At 36.6% G+C, this 19,425-nt stretch overlaps 1 protein-coding gene across 5 annotated transcripts in view; it reads left to right on the top strand.

Moving 5' to 3' along the window:
* Window positions 1-19,425, top strand: part of LOC114249202 (ecdysone-induced protein 78C) — a 109,266-nt gene that overhangs the window by 3,409 nt on the left and 86,432 nt on the right. For all 5 annotated transcript variants that reach the window (XM_089731854.1, XM_089731863.1, XM_089731860.1 and 2 more), the window contains exon 2: window positions 5,558-5,601. In XM_089731854.1, coding sequence (XP_089587980.1) covers window positions 5,558-5,601 — 44 coding nt within the window. The remainder of the gene's footprint in view (window positions 1-5,557; window positions 5,602-19,425) is intronic.

Here is a 19,425-nt window from a genome sequence, read left to right as displayed (position 1 = left end):
GTTCAATTTACAGGAGACCCGAGGCCACCTAAATCAAAACATGACATAAATTCCACATAAGAACACTTGCTAATTATACATTTCACCATTTATATAATAAATTATAACATTTCGCAAAAATTTGTGAAATCTAATTTAAATACCTCATAACAGATTTAAAGATAAGGTTAAATGAAATAAAAATGACTGCTGTATACACCAATTGATGACTGAAGGCAATAATAACTAATGGAATACAAATTATGATCTATATATAAATACGTGAAGCAAAAACTTTGTACCCCTTTTTACGAAAATTGCGATTTTGACGATTTTGTTTATTGTCAAAGTCTGTGGATGAGTTGAGAATAGATTGAAAATTGTTTGTCTTTATTAATATTTGTCTAAAGTATAGTCTTGGCGAAATCTGTGATTATAGAAGTATTGATAATAGGAGATTGATAATAGAATAGTGTACAAACTTATAATTTCAATTAATTATAGTCGAATTTCGACTACCGGGAGTCCACTAGTATACATAAATATGTCAAAAAATTTATGTTATTTTTCTACCTTCAACTGAACTAAAATACGTCCATTTTTACTGGTGGTAGGACATCTTGTGAGTCCGCACGGGTAGGTACCACCACCAGGGACGTCTTAAACTAGGCTGGGGCCCTTGGGCACACAAGAATTTGAGGCCCTTTTGGAAAGTAAAAAAAGGGAATTATAATAACATTTTTTTACTGAGTATGACCATTTGTTATAGGTAATCAAATACAGTATGATATAATAATATTAATTATATTAGAATGCTGCTTGTTTTTTGGTTACGATTACGATAATGGTTTCTTTCGGGATTTCTGTTGAGCAAAATATTCCTTTATCTTTTTAATACTAACGGCAGCCGTTGTAACTATACTGAGACCTTAGAACTTATATCTCAAGGTGGGTGGCACATTTACGTTGTAGATGTCTATGGGTTTCAGTAACCACTTAACATCAGGTGGGCTGTGAGCTCGTCCAACCAAATCAGTAATAAAAAAAAAATTTTGTAGTGTAGTCTAGGGTATTCCGAATTTCATAATGGACAAAAACATCGAACAAAAAGTTTGTCTTCAAATTTGCAGCATTAATGGAAATTCGTGTTCGGAGTCACCTAAAGTGTTACAGTGACAGTCAACTTTATAAAACACACATGCTTATGATGGATATAAAGGATCCAAAAGCGGTCGAGATTTGATGGAAGACGTGCCTCATTCTGATAAGTCATCAACGTTTGCAGCTGATGTTAACATCGCAAGTTTGAGAGAGATCGCTGCCGAACTTTTTATGTTTCACGAGTCGCTTTGTAGCATTTTAAACAATCATTTCGGTATGAAACATGTTGCTGCTTGGCTAGTTCCAAAAGACCTGAAAACCCCCCTGAAAACAGTCCCAGGACATTCTAGAACGAGTCAATCAACATTCACGAAACGCATTGTTACTTTGACATGAAAACTAGTCAACAAGCTTTGCAGTGGCGCTTTCCAATTGGAACGAAACCGAAAAAACCACGTCAGAGTCGATCAAAAATCAAGGTCATGTTGATTGTTTTCTTTGACAATCGCGGTGTTGTGCACTCGGGATTCATGCAGAACGATTAAACGGAAAAAAGAATACTATTTCAGCGTTCAGTTCACTACAGTCCACATTGCTATCGACACAGCCGAGGATAGGCAGGAATGGCGCGGGATAATCCAGGAGAAAATTGTCAGAGGTGGCCACGACCATCAGCATTGAGAATTATCGAGGCAGGGAGGAGGATTTGAGCGTTATGAGGCGTTTACGAGAAAAAATTCAACGAAAAAGGTCTTAGGTTTTGCGCCAAGATAACACGTCTTCTCACAAGGCTACAATTGTGAAGAAAGTTTTGATCAAAAAGTTAATATATACCATCGAGCAACCAGCTTATTAACCAGATATGGCTCCAGTCGACTTCTTTCTTTCTCCTAAATTCAAAATTTCATTCGGTAAAAGAGATAAAGGATAATTCGCGGCGAGAACTGAACTCAATTGCGGAAAAAGCGTTAAAAAATGTTTTGATAATCGGATTACTCGTTGGCGTAAGTGTATCGTTTCTGAAAAAGCATTCTTTGAAGGTGATAAAATAAATTTGGATGAATAACTAATCTTTCGTGTATTATTATTGTATATATGTAATATTTATTGATCTTTTCCCGGTATTTTCTGACAGTAGTACAATGTGCTGTTGTTGTCTAGTCGGTAGCTTAATGCAAACATTACTAGTTTCGCTTCACCGCATCTATTCTTTAGATTATTGAGCTATTTAATAGTCAAAATTATCACAGTAGAAGCCTTATGTTGAAGAATCCTTATTTCACTTACCGAAAGCCTCTGGGTTTTGAGCCGTCTAACAAATTGTCACAATTTTAGTACTAGTTTTTGTGTAGCTACATATTTATTATTCACAAAGTTATTTGTGTATCATAATATTTTTATATTTTTGCTTCTTGATGTTTATATACTTAAGGCCAAAATGTATACTTTCATTGAGATATTGCCATTTGTTTATTTTTCCATTACTATATACTGACTAGATAAGTATTTTATTACATGTTAACGTTGATACAATATTAAGCTTTGACCTCATTTCTCAAAGCGTCATTGAGTACTCCGTTCATTTAACGCTAACATCAGATTATTGACTCATTTTTATCACTAGAAAAAATCTACGATGAACATAGGCTCACACAAATCAAACTTAAGCTATATTTTCAAAACGTCTCATTAATAATAGCAGCTTAGCCGGTAATTAATCAGAAATACTAACATTTTAACATCCATGCACAAAGAGTTCGATTTCACTTACCTATCTAAAGTCGGCTCTGTGGGATGAACACAGCAAACTAGATAGACAATGCAGCATCGTCTGAGCTTCATTGGCAACCATAAAACTGCCATTTCTGCCATTGCAACCGCCACAAACTTACCATTTCATGTGCACCTGATCGCCTACGAGCCTAATGAGCACCATGAGGTTAATGCTAACACCAGTCTTGAGACAAGTGATCTACGTTAAGCTTTGCATAGAATAGCGACTGTTTTAGGCAGGAAGAACAATCTTGGTTTAAATTAAATATTAAAAAACATAGTGCTTAACTTCTTTCAGAATATCATTACGAGGAAAACACAGCCCATTTCAATTTAGATGAGCTTTTAATATGTTAGTCTCGGTTCTTAAAATTTAAATATATTCTTTGTTTGAATTCATCCAATCCAATGTCTGCTGAAGTGAATTCACGCGTTCCAAATTTTTCTAAATCGAGAATAGAATTGTTAGCAAATTCAGTAGGTACCTAAGGCAATGCATTAACATATAAGAAACAAGAAGATAAGCGAGGACTTCATACTGCTACTTAGTGGATCTGAATTAAAGTAAAAGCTGTTGATCTTAAGCGGCCATTTTGAAAAGAACAGATTAAACCAATCTTATCCAATCCAATCTACTTCCAGATAGTTGACACTCCGAAAGAGTGTTCCATTATGATTGAAACTACGAATTGATCGTCACTAATTATTGCTTGCACTAATGGCATTGCTGAAGTCCATGGGCGATGGTAACCACTTACCATCAGGTGGGCCGTACGCTCGTCTGCCTACAAAGACAATAAAAAAAAATCGCTAAACTTTCGATTTTAGTTTAAGCCACGATTGATATAACTAACTTGTCTTAGTGAACAGAAGATTAGAATAAGATAAGAAGGATAAGATTCGAAACGCCTTCTGTGGAGTCGACTATCAGTGATGAAGAAAGGTCTCTTGCATTTACTCCATAGAAATACAGTCGCCTGTTTCGTCCCTCGACCGTCATTCAGAAGCAAATTATTTTAACTATACAAGATACCGACACAGCCGCCATTTTTTGGTACCATGAATTACTTCTTAAACGAATTGAGAACCTTTAAAGTTAGGAAAATTTCCCAGAAATTCATCAGACAGAGTGAAATAAGTAAATATTACAAGAATTAAAAGCAACTGGAATAACCAATATTTAACCTTATTAGCTTCTTGCTTTTTTTAATTAAAATTGTGAGCAGTTGTCAATTCGTGTTCGTTTGAAACAATATCTAAACATATAAACTTAAAATGCCTATAAGTCAAGTTCCGCAGCACTCGCGCTTGCCCTATAGTAGATTTTGTTCGCGAGTAAAACGTTCATAGTGAGCTATCGTTGATTCATTTAGCTAAGAGATGGCGCCACCGTACTGTTTAGATCACCTTCGAAACAAGGGCGGATCCAGCTTTGGCACCAGGAGGGGGTCACATAGTCAAATTTAGATGCGTTCGTTCCGAAACGTTTGCCATTATACAAAGTTATTATATTATATTAAATTAATTAAATATTGAAGGTATGTAGTTACATAAAATCTGTATGGTGACAAAATATATAAATAAAATCATTATATTCAATTAGTGGTCCACCTAAGTCCTGGAACCAGCTCAGGGGGTGGTCATGACCCCCATGACCCCCCCCCTGGATCCGCCATTGCTTCGAAATTTTCTCATACGAACATAAAGATGAAAATCAACTAGAATATCTGACAAATTATCAAGTCACAACCTAACATCTTAATTAAGATTCTATTGAAAAATGTTCTTCCTTTTTATTTATGTGATCAGAGGTGCATAACATGTTGTATTTATATTGTGTTGACGTTTAGCTTTGACCGCTTGCATATTAATTTAATTGTTTTAATTAAAAGAGCAACATATAATCGAAGAGCATTGTTTAGAGTTAGACAATCTACCCACGTCTTATGCCAAGTTGAATCTATTAATTCACACATCATGACGCACGCAAAACAGATTTACTCACAAATTTTGTGACAATTTGGTAATATAATTCGTTTAGCAGTCAACGGGGCGGCTGTGTAATGCAATGCTGATTTTTTGGTTCGGACGTTTTACAATTCATATATGTTTGGCCTTCGACTTTGATCTGGCAAAAACATTGGTGAAATAATACCGTCCTTGGCGGTGCAAGACATCTGATAACCCAGTGGCCTTCTTGTATAAAACGCTTTGCTATCAACATAATGGATTTGAAAGTATTGTTGAACGAGGACCAACTAAATACAATGAGCGAATTGTCATTTTGTGTTGATAAATCTTTTTCAATATAATTCGTGGTTGATACTAAGATCAAAAGGTTTGCGTTTAGTTACAAAATCAACAGTATATGTTGTTTTTATAAAAAAGCCACCGCCAAAATTAGCAAGCCGAACAGTACTCACTGCAAGCACTTCAGAAAAACCAAATGTTATGGTACGCACCCAATGTCTGCCTTGCCTTTCACGCCTGCACTCCACTAGTGCTATAAAAGTATTATGGCATCTTCTGGTCTATGAATTTTAGTTAAATGAGCTTCGAGTTGAGGGATGTTGTACGTTATTGTAAAATATGATAAGACAATAATTAATTTATATTATAGATCACGAATTATACCGGATTAATATTTTCAATGTTTGAAAAGCACTGTGCTCGTTAATTAAAATATTTTAATTTATTATTTCAGATTCAAAGAAGAACCGTATTCACCACCGCTCGGAAACTCTCCAGGTATTGTGTTTTTCTTTCGTATTTTGAAACTTTATTTTTTGAAGTTATACTTTTTTAGGCGCGTTATAAAAAATTGATGAGAGTGAAATTTTACGATGCGCGCGCACTGTGACACAAAATTAACAGAATGAAGTTGCCCACTAAATCGCTCATTACAATACGACTGACGTAACTTGGCGAGTCTGAATATAGCCGCAGGTGAACTTACCGTACCGAGAATTACCGAATTTATACGATGTCAAGAAAAGGGATGTCCAATATGCGTGTTTGAGGATGTTGTTTAATCGATTTTTTTCAAATTAATTAAAATTGAAATAAAAAAAAGAAATAAATTTAATAAAAATAAAGTATAACTTCTTACGCGCGTACATAAGTACACGCACCCTTTTTTTATTACGTCCGCACTTTGCTAGTCTCATGTTTTGTAATGAGGTCAGAATAGATAATGCAGTGTTTTAAGTGAAATGCGATGATTTATAAATTTTCCAGGAATATACTTAGTGTATGTAATTCGCATTTAATATCATGTAAAAAAAATTGTTTGATAGTAGACGGTAGCATTTTTGTTGATGGGCTCCGAAACCCTTTAATCAAAGACTTATAGAAGTCGCCGCGGCACGCGGGATACTCGTAATGAGCTATGCGACTGTGTCTGTGATCAAATAATTTATATCCTGCATGCAGATATAAATTGCATGCAGATATAAATTATTCTAATGAAATACTTAACTGCCATTTATTATATTCACGAATACTTTTACGAAGAAGCAATAATATCTTGTAATCACTACATAGTATAAAACAAAGTCGCTTTCTTTGTCCCTATATCTGTGTGTCCCTATGTATGCTTAAATCTTTAAAACTACGCAACGGATTTTGATGCGTTTTTTTTAAACTATAGAGTGATTGAAGAGGAAGGTTTATTTGTAAATAACATCAATTAAATAGTGGAGAAATCAATAATAAATTACAGTTTCCGAAGCAAAGCGAGGGCGGATCGCTAGTAAAAATTAAACCAGTAAAAATCATAATTTGCGTTATTGCTAGGTATTTTGAGTTAGGAGCCACTACTTACTTACTTTCTCCGCTAAGTGCTTAATGCCTTTAGCTAAAGGCTTCTTCTTTTAGTGTCGGTTTTTGAATAGGAACTCCGGGAAGAGTGATACAAGAGTGTTTTAGTATTCAATTTTCAGTATCGGGGAGCTAGTACCAAACGGAAATTTTGCTTAAGCTTGCTTGCTGATTTTGAAGGTTTTTTGAGGTGAAGTGATTAGTACAAGTCAACTCACAAGAGACCTCGACTATCGCGCGGTTCCTAAGAGTTTCCTGAGAGCTTAACTCTAGAATGTAACAAAATTCCAACTTTATTAAGCTTCATTATTTCTACGATCACAGTAATTCCCTTAAGAATTGCGATGCGGAATATTGAAACTTTACTTATTACATTATTATCTGTTTAAAAGTTATCTACAGGCTGTTTAATTATTTATGAGCTTCAAATAAACACAGCATGTCATGGTCTACCTTTAAGGAAAACGGAAATAAAATCATAGAAATTAGCACTCAAAAGTGAAATGTCTATAGCATATACAGGGTGTCCCAAAAAATAGTATCAAGCCGAAATCCAAAGGTAGGGCATCACAAGGGCTATCCGAATCACACTTCCGTGTATGTTCCACGATTTTTAATAGTTTTCGAATTATTTATTTTTTTAATAATTTCTGTGTTAAGTCACTTTTTTGGTCACTGTGGCGCGAATAGTTAAGGTACGTGACTAATATATTTTTTTAATTAGATTAACACTAGGACTAGCTGATTCAGAAGTATTTCGATCCCTTGTAGTAGTAGTAGTATTTCCAGGCCTACACATGCGGATACGGACGTATCGACGGGATTTTTTTCCTACTCATTTTCTGGTAGCCTAAGGGACTATTCCAGTTACGCGCGGACGGGTAGGTGAGCTCACGGGCTCAACCTGAAAGAATTTGCTAACACTAGCCCTAGCAAGAACAGCATGCTGAATCTACCACCGGATCGGAATCGCGATCCACTGAGAAGATCCGGCGAGAAACTCAGTGGGCTGTTTCTAAGGGAAGGTGTGTCTTATCCTTTTGGCAATGACTACTTTATTTCCACGCGACTAAGTGTAGGTATTAGGTATTAACCTCGAGAATAAACGAGAAATTTCTTGATTCTAGTTTAAGGGGCAATCTATTTACATATTGAATATAATGCACACAGCTAGGATAGGGAGTACCGGGAGTCTCAACGGATATCAACCATCACTCCGATTTTTATCGCGAAAAAGTCGTATGTTCTCGATGTACAATATAATCGAGATCTCGACTCTAACCAAAACAGCTACTAACATACGCGACAATAAAATTGATTTTGAACGTGTTTAATATGATTCAGCAAATGAGCTCGAATCTTCAGCAATCAGTTCCAGATTTTTCTAATTTATTGATTCAAGTTCACTCAGTGATAGGTACTAACTTTAAAAATAATAACAGAAAGAATAAATCGGGTAATGTAATATTAATCCCAATTTATCGATTTAAGTTATCGAACGATCTTACAAGACAGCCAGCCTATCCGCTAATGGTACTTCTTTGCAAAACCTCCTGTCCATCTTCAAGTGAATTCAAACGTTATTTCGAAGCAGCTAAACTATATTTTTTTAAAACAACTCCGGGAAACACGTTTGATTAGATGCTAACACAAGCACGTTATTTGACATAAGATTACGCACCTTCGAAGTTTGCTTTAAAGTTTATTTTAGTGTGTACGATAATTGTTAAAGCTGCAGTTCAGTTCAGCGACCCGCACTTTGCTTCCTGAGCCGAGTTTTAAAACAATAGTGTTGTATCGATACTTTTCGTCGAAATCGATAACAATCTAGAAATTGTACGGTGATGTAAATTTGGACTACTCATCGACTAATTAATAAATTAGCTCTATTTTTCAAATATCATTTTAAAATGAAAAAAAAAAGATCTAAAAGAAATTGGTCTATCAAATCACAATAATATATTATGAACAATATAGTTAAAGATTAGTCGTATTAATCGATTTCTTTATTTCAATTATTTGCGTGGGCGGGAATCGATTCTTTGGTATAGATTTTTAAGCAACAGTTTTTTCATCAATCGCTTTTACGAGTGTTTATAAATTGGACCATAGGACGAAAATGTAAAGGTAAACAGCTACTTAAATATAAATTTAAATTTCATCGATAAATAAATCAGCACAGACTCACGACAGCCCTATCCCAACACAAGTTTTTAAATGGCGTGCGGTAGGCTAGCGCTGTTTTATTAGGTTTTATGATCGGTAATCCTTAGAAACGCTGGGTTTGCTGTGATTAACCAAGCAAAAGGCTGTAAATACACAAACCATGTCTATCTGCGTCAATAGATTTACACAGCATCATAAATTTTGTTTAAATCATGACGCGACGTACGACAAACAAATTTAATGTAGTTTTGGTGTTAAAATTAAATGTAAATTATAATTGGATGCGGTTATGTAAGAAGGGTCCAACACACGCAATATTAGAGCGTAGTTATTGAAGAGCTGACATTAGATGTCCATAGATTTATGTAGCTTTGGAACGACGGTGTATTAAATTTATTTCTTAGTTTATTGCCGGTAACTATTTCATTAAGACTTCGATTGCTGGTGTGTTTTTTCTGTAAAAATATACGATTTGTGTTTTTTTTGTTTTTGTGAACCACATCGTGCTCACAGCCCGCCGTATGTCAAATAGAACATCGAAAACTTAACGATGTGGTCGGAGTCTCAGTTGCATTGGAGGTAACGCCAAATCTTCGAACTTTGTTTTTGAAGTGAAAACTTCTTTAGAACCGTTGTGATTTCAAACCGGATGCAACGGAAAAAACGACAGGTAAGAGACACAAATACAAAAATGTGTAGGATGAAGCCAGCAAAGAATGAGACAGAAATATACATACTATTTAATACAGCGCCATCTGTGAGATTTTTTAATACTAACGTGTGTATGAAAGCTCTTGTAGTGAATTTTAATTTAGGATTATACGTGAAATTAAAATATCAATTCACAGAGGGCGCTACCTTACAATTATTTACTAATGACAAAATTTTACATATACTTAAGACGTTTAGGATAATTGTATTTTAATTTTGGAAGGTTTCACTTCTACCACGTGTGAATTGCACACATTTTTTGTTATTAGACATATACATTTTTTTAAATATATTTTAATGCATCAGACTAAAAAGGCTTTATATCGTTTTTGAGTATTGCTTTACGGTTGGAGGATCGGCCATCAAATTTAAGTAAGACTTCATCCGTAATTGTTTAGTTTACTTGATAAAACGTACATCTGAGTTATACGCGGTAAATTGAGAAGGTCGAAATGACGATTTTTATTTTCTGTTTTTAACTGGGCAGAAGATTGTATGTATCTATAAAGTAATTTTCCAACAGCTGATACTGATATAAAGTATTTTTCTATTAATTTTGTTACGTTTAATGACCCTTGTGGCTATAGGCCGTGTTTCCATCATGGCGTGTTTCTCTCGCAAATGGACTTTTTTATGATTGAGGGATTACTGGTGGCCCGGAGGCTTTTGAATTTTTACTAGGACAGGTGAGCTCAGTCAAGAGGGGTGGGATTAGGTAACAGGCAGATGGACTCACAAAGCGCGAAAGTGGTTACTTGTCCCTGGTCAGCACGACGTCAATACCGCCAACCGTCTTGATCCATGAAGTATCTAATGTATTTAATGGAAATGATCTTGTCTTTTAAACTAGACTGCATAGGCGGATTGGTGGTACACATACACGCGGGCTACTTTGTAATTTTGTTCAGGTTGATTAATTTTTATTACACGGCATGCGTTCTCCAACATTTTTGTTTTAAAGACTAACTGACCCGGCAGTCTTCGTAGTGCCTCAATCGATAAATAAAAGAGCTAAGCTTTTGTATAAAACAAACTTAAAAAAAACAAAAGGAATCCTTCCGACACATCAAAGGAAAAACAAAATTGTTATTTTTATTTAATTCCGAGCATTTTCATATTTATCTATCCTTTTAAGCCTTCTCTGGACTTCCACCAATTCAAGACCAAAATTAGCCAAATCGGTCCAGCCGTTCTCGAGGTTTAGCGAGACTAACGAACAGCAATTCATTTTTATTAAGTATATATAGATAAGTAATCGATAAGAAATATATGGTTTAATATACATAGTCGCATTACTTAATAGAAGCCGTTATGCAACAGAGACATTTGATTCGTTTCTATTATTTTCGAATGTATAGGTTTACGAATAATTCAGTAGACGAATGCTACAAATATACTTTTTCCCCGCGTTGTACCTAAGCTAACATAAAACGTATTTCCTATAACACTGAAACCGAAATTTAAAATTCAAATTGTCTGGATTCAGTGTTCCTGATTCAATTGTTTTTGTTTTATTGCGATAGGCATTTCACGTCATTTTTAAGGACTTGTTATATTTGGCCTGTAATTACGCAATTACAAACAACAAATTAATTTTAATAATAAAACTGTAGTTTGTTAAGTTGGCTACATTTTGAACACATGTTATTAGCTATATGTACGAGTATTAATAAAAATTATCAATCATGCGGTCGTTGTTTGTTTTCCTTTAGGTAAATAAATAATTATTTCGAATAGTATTAATTATTCCGAATTTTATTTCATTTTTGTCGAAACAATAGGAAGACGGCTTAGAAGAATAATGTACGAAATATTATCTATCAGATGCAAATTCCAGGTGAAGTGTCAATCTGGGCAAATCACAACATCGAGACATTCATAATAATAATAATAATAATGTTTTTATTGCAAGTAACCATGACTCATATAAATTGTTAACAAGACTTAGACCTATGTTAGTAGTTATATTTACATCACAATGAATTACTGTCGTAACATCCCATGGGAGATGGCACCACAGCGACCCATGTATACACAGTCCAGCCTGCTTGCGATCATGCTCAGGATACTGTTGGAGCTGGCCCTCACTCTGTTTACCAGAGATGCACACCTCTTACGCATGGTAGCGTAAACACAATCTATGTGCGCGTCTGCAAACATCCCTGATGCGCTACAAAAGCGGGACAGCACCACCAGCACCCTAAACGCGTTATTATATTGAACAAGGAGAGCGTTGTACGATCTTTGAGTATATCCAGCCCACAAGCTGCACGTGTAAAAGTTAGTACAGTAGGCCCTAAAGAGGGTGACCTTGACTTTATGTGAACGCCGTGCAAACCTGCGAGCTATCATGTTTGCTCTAACCGACAACGCTCTCCGCTCTCGTTCAATATCTTCATCATCTTTGAGATCAGGGGTCAACACATGGCCGAGATATTAAATTTGCTGTTTAATTTCCAACTCACTCACACAAGCGGTACCAAAACTTATGAATATCAGATATGTTTTAGCGTCCATTTTTTTCAATTTAAAGTCAACAAATAATGGCTCTAGGGCCATTGTGACAGACTACGGGCCTTGATTCGGAATTTTTTTATGGGTATCAAAATCTAGAAAACGGAACGATTTCACCCAGTCTTCGAATACCAAAATCTACATAATGAATGATATTCAGGAATCGAAGCTAGCAATACATTAGTTAAGTTCATTAACCTGACGGTGCAATAAAACATAATATTTAAGTAGTGTATATAAATTTAACGGGGAGCTATCAACTCATGTGTAGAATTTATCATCGTCACTATGGAAGAATAAACAAAGAAACGATTAATTACGTATAATACGTAGAATTTTTGTTCACTTTCGTGTTTCAGTGCAAAAAATCTAGGGTCACTTGCTATTATTGAATGCACCGGACCGTGCGATTTGCTTTCGTTTGTGCTTAAAGCGCTCGTGTAGGGAAGTTATTCAACTATAAATTTAGTATTTTCCAGCCGATATTGCTGCAATGCAATTCTGTTTTGCGAATATTTCTTTGTTAATGTAGACGAGTACAGCTCGTTGCACAGTTGATGTTAAGAATGATTATCAGACCCGATAAATACAAAGCGTGAATACCTACCTACGCTTATCTTGAAACATTTTAAGGGTCACATGTCTCAAATCGAAAAATCACTTTCGTACTCTAAGATTCTTTTAAAGTTCAGTTTTTTCATTAAATTATCATCAAATAAAATTAAGTGTATATTATACGTATTGAATACAGTGTATTTTATAATTGTATACCATTTATTTTCATAAAGCTTATGCAATTCTTCATATAGCAAGAATTTATATAGCTTTATTTATTCAATTCATATAGCCATATAGCTCATAATTTAGATATTCATTTTGCCAAAGGATAACGCATGTTTATTAATTTCCATTTTTTCTTTTTTTGCGGGTTCGTTTCCGCTTCGGGAAAATTTTCCATGTTTGCTTACTGAGTGCATTCATTAAATTATTATATGTGTTTCATATATTTTCATATATTTTAGTCTGTGGTTCTTATAAGACAGTGAATCCTAGTTTCATGCCAGATGGCCATTTGTGATTTAAGAACAATTTTAATCGATATCGTAAATTTGAAATAGATTCTCTTTTTTTTTTAAAAAAAAACTTGCCTAATTTCAATATTAAAAACTGCAACTTCATTTCGTAAATTTTTCTTGCATTCTAATACGTCTTTCGTCTATATTCTCTAATACGTCTACACACTCATCACTTTTAATTATTATTCTCATAATCCTCTCGCAGGTCTGCTGGAAGAGATTTCTTAAAGAAATAAGCAGTGCCTTTGTACATCATTTTCCTACTACTCTGAACTATATATATACTATAAATAAATAAATAATAATAATAATACGTTAGTTAGTTTTCTTTTTGTCTCATTCTGTAAACTGCAAAGGCGTGATTCATTCCCGGCAGATGTCGCTTATCGGTGCGGACTTGCAACATGACCTACCACCAGCACGTAATGGTTGGCGTCCATAGTGCGCTGGTACCTACGCTACTGAGAGAACGACCGATAATTCTCCGCTGAATTCCTTAGACAAAATTTTAAGACACCCCACAGCCATTACTTTTTTTTAAAATAACATTTTAAATAAAAAATACGACACCTCTCGACTTGTGACTGTTGAAATATTAAAACATTCATGTCGTGTCCTAGTGGCAATGACTTACATTTAAAATCAATTTCAATAAACGTATTCAGGTTTATGAAAATTTAAAATAAAACGGACCTTTTATGTTAAACTTTTAGGGACGTCAGTGTTTTTATTTTGATACTGATTTTGTACTAAGTTTTATACTTTTTTGTATGTGGTATATATACAGAGAGGAAGGTAGGTAGGTAGGTTAGTTCTTTTGTGCCTTATGCATTTTTGTTTCGTTTTAGAAGCTAGAAAGGCACAATTAACCCTTTCTTGTCGGGGCTGGGGGCCGAGCAAGGTACCCGCACTTAGGGGTCGCGCGGTTAGGAGGGGGGGACTAGATGATCCGCAGTTTTTGGGAGCGGACCGCGCCTCAAGGATGGTATTTAGGGCAAAGCGCAACTACCCTTCTTTTTTCTTTTTTTTTTTCGGGTCGGGGGCCGAACCTCCTACAAGGTCCCCGTGCCTAGGCGGCGCGCGAGGTATGTGGGACTGGTCCGTGACTGCCAACCGCGGGCCTAAGGATATAAAGTGCAACTACCCCTTCAGCACCTTTTTAATAAACTCCAAAATCAGGAAGAGGTTGTCAGTTACACTGGTTTTTTTTATATATACTAACCGATTCTGTAAATTGTTTTTTATTTGGAAGTTGGTGCTTCTTATGTGGATTTATATAAATTTTATCACAATCTGACCAGTAGTTTTTGAGTTATCTTTAATACTGACGTATATTGATGATATATTGATTTCTTTTTTTCACAAGTCGATATTTAAACAAAAAATTGTTAAAACCTTCAATTTATTATTCCGCGGATAAAACGACGAAGATGAAGGATTGAATGAAACGAACGAATAATGAACGAAACAATTGAAAATAACTTTCTGAGGCGTCATTAAATACTTTAAAACTTAATTAAGATTTGGATAAGATTAAGACGATTAGCAACAGAGGAACTATAGGTGACAAGCCGACATTAGCAAGGTTTACATATGAAATGGTCGTGCCACGGAAAAAAAATAACAATATTTTTTTTTACAATGTTTTTAATCCATTTTATGTAGCCAATCGTGTATACGATTCCGAAGTTTTATGGGAAGTTGTATGATTCGTTTGCGACGTAATTCGAGGATTAATGCTTTGAAGATTGTTTTGATTACCTTAGTCGCATAGACTGTTTGTCAACAATAAATTCGAAAAAAGTTGAAATATATTATGGGGCCAGTTATATAACTAGTCAGGTCATAAGTATTGTCACACAGTAAAAACTTTTCTTTTAGAATGCTGGCCACAAAAAAGTTTATTGAATTCGAATCTCGAATTGTTCATGAAAATAAAAATATATACTTTTAGAATTTTACTCATTTTTAAATATGGAGTGGACGCTTAAAGAAGACCGTGTTGCAGTTATTGCGTTGCATCGTTGCGGTTACGCGCCAATTCAAAATTTTAACATACTGAAAAATTTGAATATAACCAAAAGATTCGTTTATCGTACCATCAAACGATACAATGAAGATTCTAGTGTAGATGACAGGTCAAGAAGTGGTCGCCCTCGGTCTGTTAGGACTCCAGCAGTGATAAAAGCTGTGAAGGCGCGAATTCAAAGAAATCCCAAACGTAAGCAGAAACTGTTGGCCCTTCAGATTGGGTTAAGCAGAACCACAGTGAAAAGGGTGTTAAATGAAGACTTAGGGCTTCGGGCATATCGAAAAAAAACAGGACATCGTTTGAATGCTCGTCTAATGGATCTGAGACTGAAGAGATGCCGCGCTTTGTTGAAGCGGTACGCAGGGAAAAAAAAACGGGAAATTATTTTTTCGAATGAAAAAATGTTTACCGTAGAAGAGAGCTACAACAAACAAAATGATAAGGTGTACGCACACAGTAGTGAAGAAGCGAGCAAACGTATTCCGCGTGTCCAACGAGGTCATTTTCCATCCTCGCTCATGGTATGGTTGGGAGTTTCTTATTGGGGCTTAACAGAGGTACATTTTTGTGAGAAAGGTGTAAAAACGAATGCAGTTGTGTATCAAAATACAGTCCTGACGAACCTTGTGGAACCTGTTTCTCATACCATGTTCAATAACAGGCACTGGGTATTCCAACAAGATTCGGCGCCAGCTCATAGAGCGAAGAGCACACAAGACTGGCTGGCGGCGCGTGAAATCGACTTCATCCGGCACGAAGACTGGCCCTCCTTCAGTCCAGATTTGAATCCGTTAGATTACAAGATATGGCAACACTTGGAGGAAAAGGCGTGCTCAAAGCCTCATCCCAATTTGGAGTCACTCAAGACATCCTTGATTAAGGCAGCCGCCGATATTGACATGGACCTCGTTCGTGCTGCGATAGACGACTGGCCGCGCAGATTGAAGGCCTGTATTCAAAATCACGGAGGTCATTTTGAATAAACTTTAGTGTCATAAGAATCTATGTTTTGTTAAGTTCATTTTGGTATATGAATGGTTACATAATGAATAAACTTGTTTCAATTATTTTACATTAAACATGTGACAGAATTTATGACCTGACTAGGTAGATCGGCATTTTTTGGGCCACTAGGAGATGAACGCTTTATGGAGGTTGTTTCAAGTAAGAGATTGCGAAAATTTTCAAGTAAGGGATTGTCTAACTTGAGACAGCTTGCTCTAAAGTTTGTTTAACGGAAACGTAACAACCAACAACAACAACAATTATTTGGTTGTCCCCTTGACATATCTGATGTCTGTGACCACAGACCGCATATGATCGTCTGAACAGCCGAATTGTCTGAAATAATAAAACAAAATAAATATCTGGTGATCTTGACAGAGGTAAATGCCACCACCGTGCCTGTTTATGCTGTAAATAATCTTGCTTTCCTGAGCGGCTTTATAAATAATACAACAGGAAATCCGAATCAATAATACAGACGTAGGTTATTTTATATTAATAATTGAAAGCGGACTGTATTTTTAAAAATCTTCAATCGAAACTACCAATAAAATCGTGATTTGTTTGTCCTACCTGGCTGTAGCCTCGAGGGGTTATTCTGGCATCAGCTTGCCTGGTGGGTAGCTCACGAGGCTCTCCGCCTGGATGATTTTGCTAACATATGCCCTAGCAAGAGGAGTACTTGGTTAAATGAAAATCTTAAGAAAACTATTGGCGGGCTTAGCGGGTAATCTCCTTAATGGCATTGGCTAGAAGCGCTACATACCAATCTTCCCCTGTGTTGGTGAGCTTCCGAGCATCAAATATACTTACTGATGAAGTCAAACTCCAAGTCATCATGGAGATCCACATCACTCATGAGCCACGGTGCTCCGACGGCTATCCTGCAAAAACGGGATTGAATGACTTGAAGTTATCAACCATCAGATCTTCCGTGAAAGTAAAATTACAGGAGACAAAAAACAAATCAGGCGGTATCTCGTTATGACAGCCTCTCGAGATTCCTAATGCGAATGACAAACTATTCATATATAATGGTTGAACAAGGCTCAAGTCTATTGAATTTTCATCATAAATATTTGTAATTCTTATAGAGGGATTGACGCCAAGCCCGGGTCCACGCCAGCGACTGACATCGACTTAATTCTGAGTAAATTTTCGTTCACGTGTCTCGGGTGTGGACATCGTGTTATATCCAATCAGGTAATTTGTTTTTACGTAAAACAAATCTGAAATGTAATGTGGTAATTTTCTTTTTAATTTTTTCTCGGTACTGTAGCGCGTCGACGATGTTCGCGAATGCTCACATAGATGGCTTTTACGCGATCATTCGTAAGCGCGTGGCCTCCGCGTGGTGCCGGTTCCGGGACAGCCCGAACAGCCTCCTGGCCGCAATAGGGAGTCGCTATTGCTGCCCTATACTGAGGCACTGGAATGAAGTCCATGTTTGGCTCAAAACCAGCCATGGTCAATGTAAAATAAATAAAATGAACTGCTTTTTTTTAAGAAAGATTTTGTATTACTAACACTTCATATAGAATTTAATTCTGAAATAAAATTTATTATTATTATTATTATTACATGGCGTACGTGAAGGTCTGTGCAAATATTTCAGTACCGTACGATGGTACATAAATATGTATAGTACAACGTGGCATATGATATATGCCCTTTCGCATTTCAAAAGGACAAGGTATCGTCTAGCTTACTACCGTCTCTACTATTCCTCCTCCCTGAGTCGCATTCCTCATGTTTGAGGGTCGTGACCATCACTTCCCATTGTCCTTCTTTGGATGATGTTTCGTCATCTTTCTCTGTTCTCGGCGGTATGTATGGCATCGGACGGTAGTACCCAAAGTGGTGCGGATTTGGTCGGACCGGCGCATTGGATTTCGGCCACGAGATCTTTTTCCAGTCGAGCAATTGGCAGTTACTATAAACTTTTCAAGATTGTCTTCGCTTTTTCTAGCAATATCACCGAAGAACTCAATTCCTCTTGAGGTAGATGGTAGAGAACCTGGTTTGGATATTGAGCTGTCTTAATATGGATGCGTTAGTCCGATATGTTATCCACGGGATTCGTAACACCTTCCGCCAGCACCATATCTCGAAGGCATCAATGCGGTGGCGATCAATCAATCTACTATTAAGCGATGGTTACATCTCATTTCCACTATGGTCAACTTAACACCAGGGCATACAAGATATTGTTACCCCATCTATGTGATTTAAAATCACGCAATTAACTTTGTTATTTCTTTATATTTTCCACTAAAACTAAATCGGAATGAATAAAACATTGAATTTAAATTGGAATGAATAATTCTACGTATTCTAATCCAGAATTAAGCAGGACTATGTAGTAAATAACTTTTTTTCGTTTTATATTGCTCTTGTCGGCGGATGAGTATACGGTCCACCTGATGGTGAGTGCTTACCGTCGCCCATAGACGTCAGCAATGCCAGGGGCAGAGCCAAGACGTTGCCTACCGCTTAATACTCTCCACAAGCCTTGTTTGAAGAAGGACGTTTTATAGCGCTGGGAAAACACCGTGGAGGGGAGCTTATCCCAAAGCAAGATGGTACGTGACAAAAAAGATCTCTGGAAATGCACTGTGGATGAACGCAGTAACTCCAGGTAGTATGGATTAACTCTACTCCAATGGCGGGCGGTGCGATGGTAAAAACGAGGTGATAGTATCATCTCAAACAATTCCTCACTGAGCGATTCACATTATAAAATCCTGTCCAATGGGAAACGGAGACTTATCTATTTAAACTGCTCGATCTGTTTCCACACCTAATTTACCCTGCCTATGCTATCATTCAGTTTAGAACGATGGAAAATTGGAATCTTCGCTTTGTTCCGTTCCTAGTTAACTGCATTCATCATTCCGTTAGTGGAAATTGAAAAGTGATTGCGCAGATATTCGATGAAGTGATTTCTGGATTACACGAATATACGGATATCTCAAACTGTCACTTTTCGTACGTAATACGCCTGGAGTGATCATAGTCATGTTTTCCGTTTCAAAGGCTTCCGTCAGGGTCAGCGAACACCGCTGCCGGCCATAGTGCGGCGGATGGTCAGTAGCGCAGAGTCGTGGGACGCGATGGTGTCCTTCTGCGAGGACGTGTTGTCGCAGAAGGAAGCTGCGGAACGGGAGAGGGAGATCTCGACTCCCTTACCCGGCCGCAGAAGGCACACCGGGCACAAGGGAAGAGCGGACTACGCCCTTTTCCGGCCCC

Source organism: Bombyx mandarina, chromosome 01 (assembly GCF_030267445.1).
Source record: "Bombyx mandarina strain Sakado chromosome 01, ASM3026744v2".
Classification (NCBI taxonomy): domain Eukaryota; kingdom Metazoa; phylum Arthropoda; class Insecta; order Lepidoptera; family Bombycidae; genus Bombyx; species Bombyx mandarina.
This window is presented reverse-complemented; position numbering and strand designations above follow the sequence as displayed.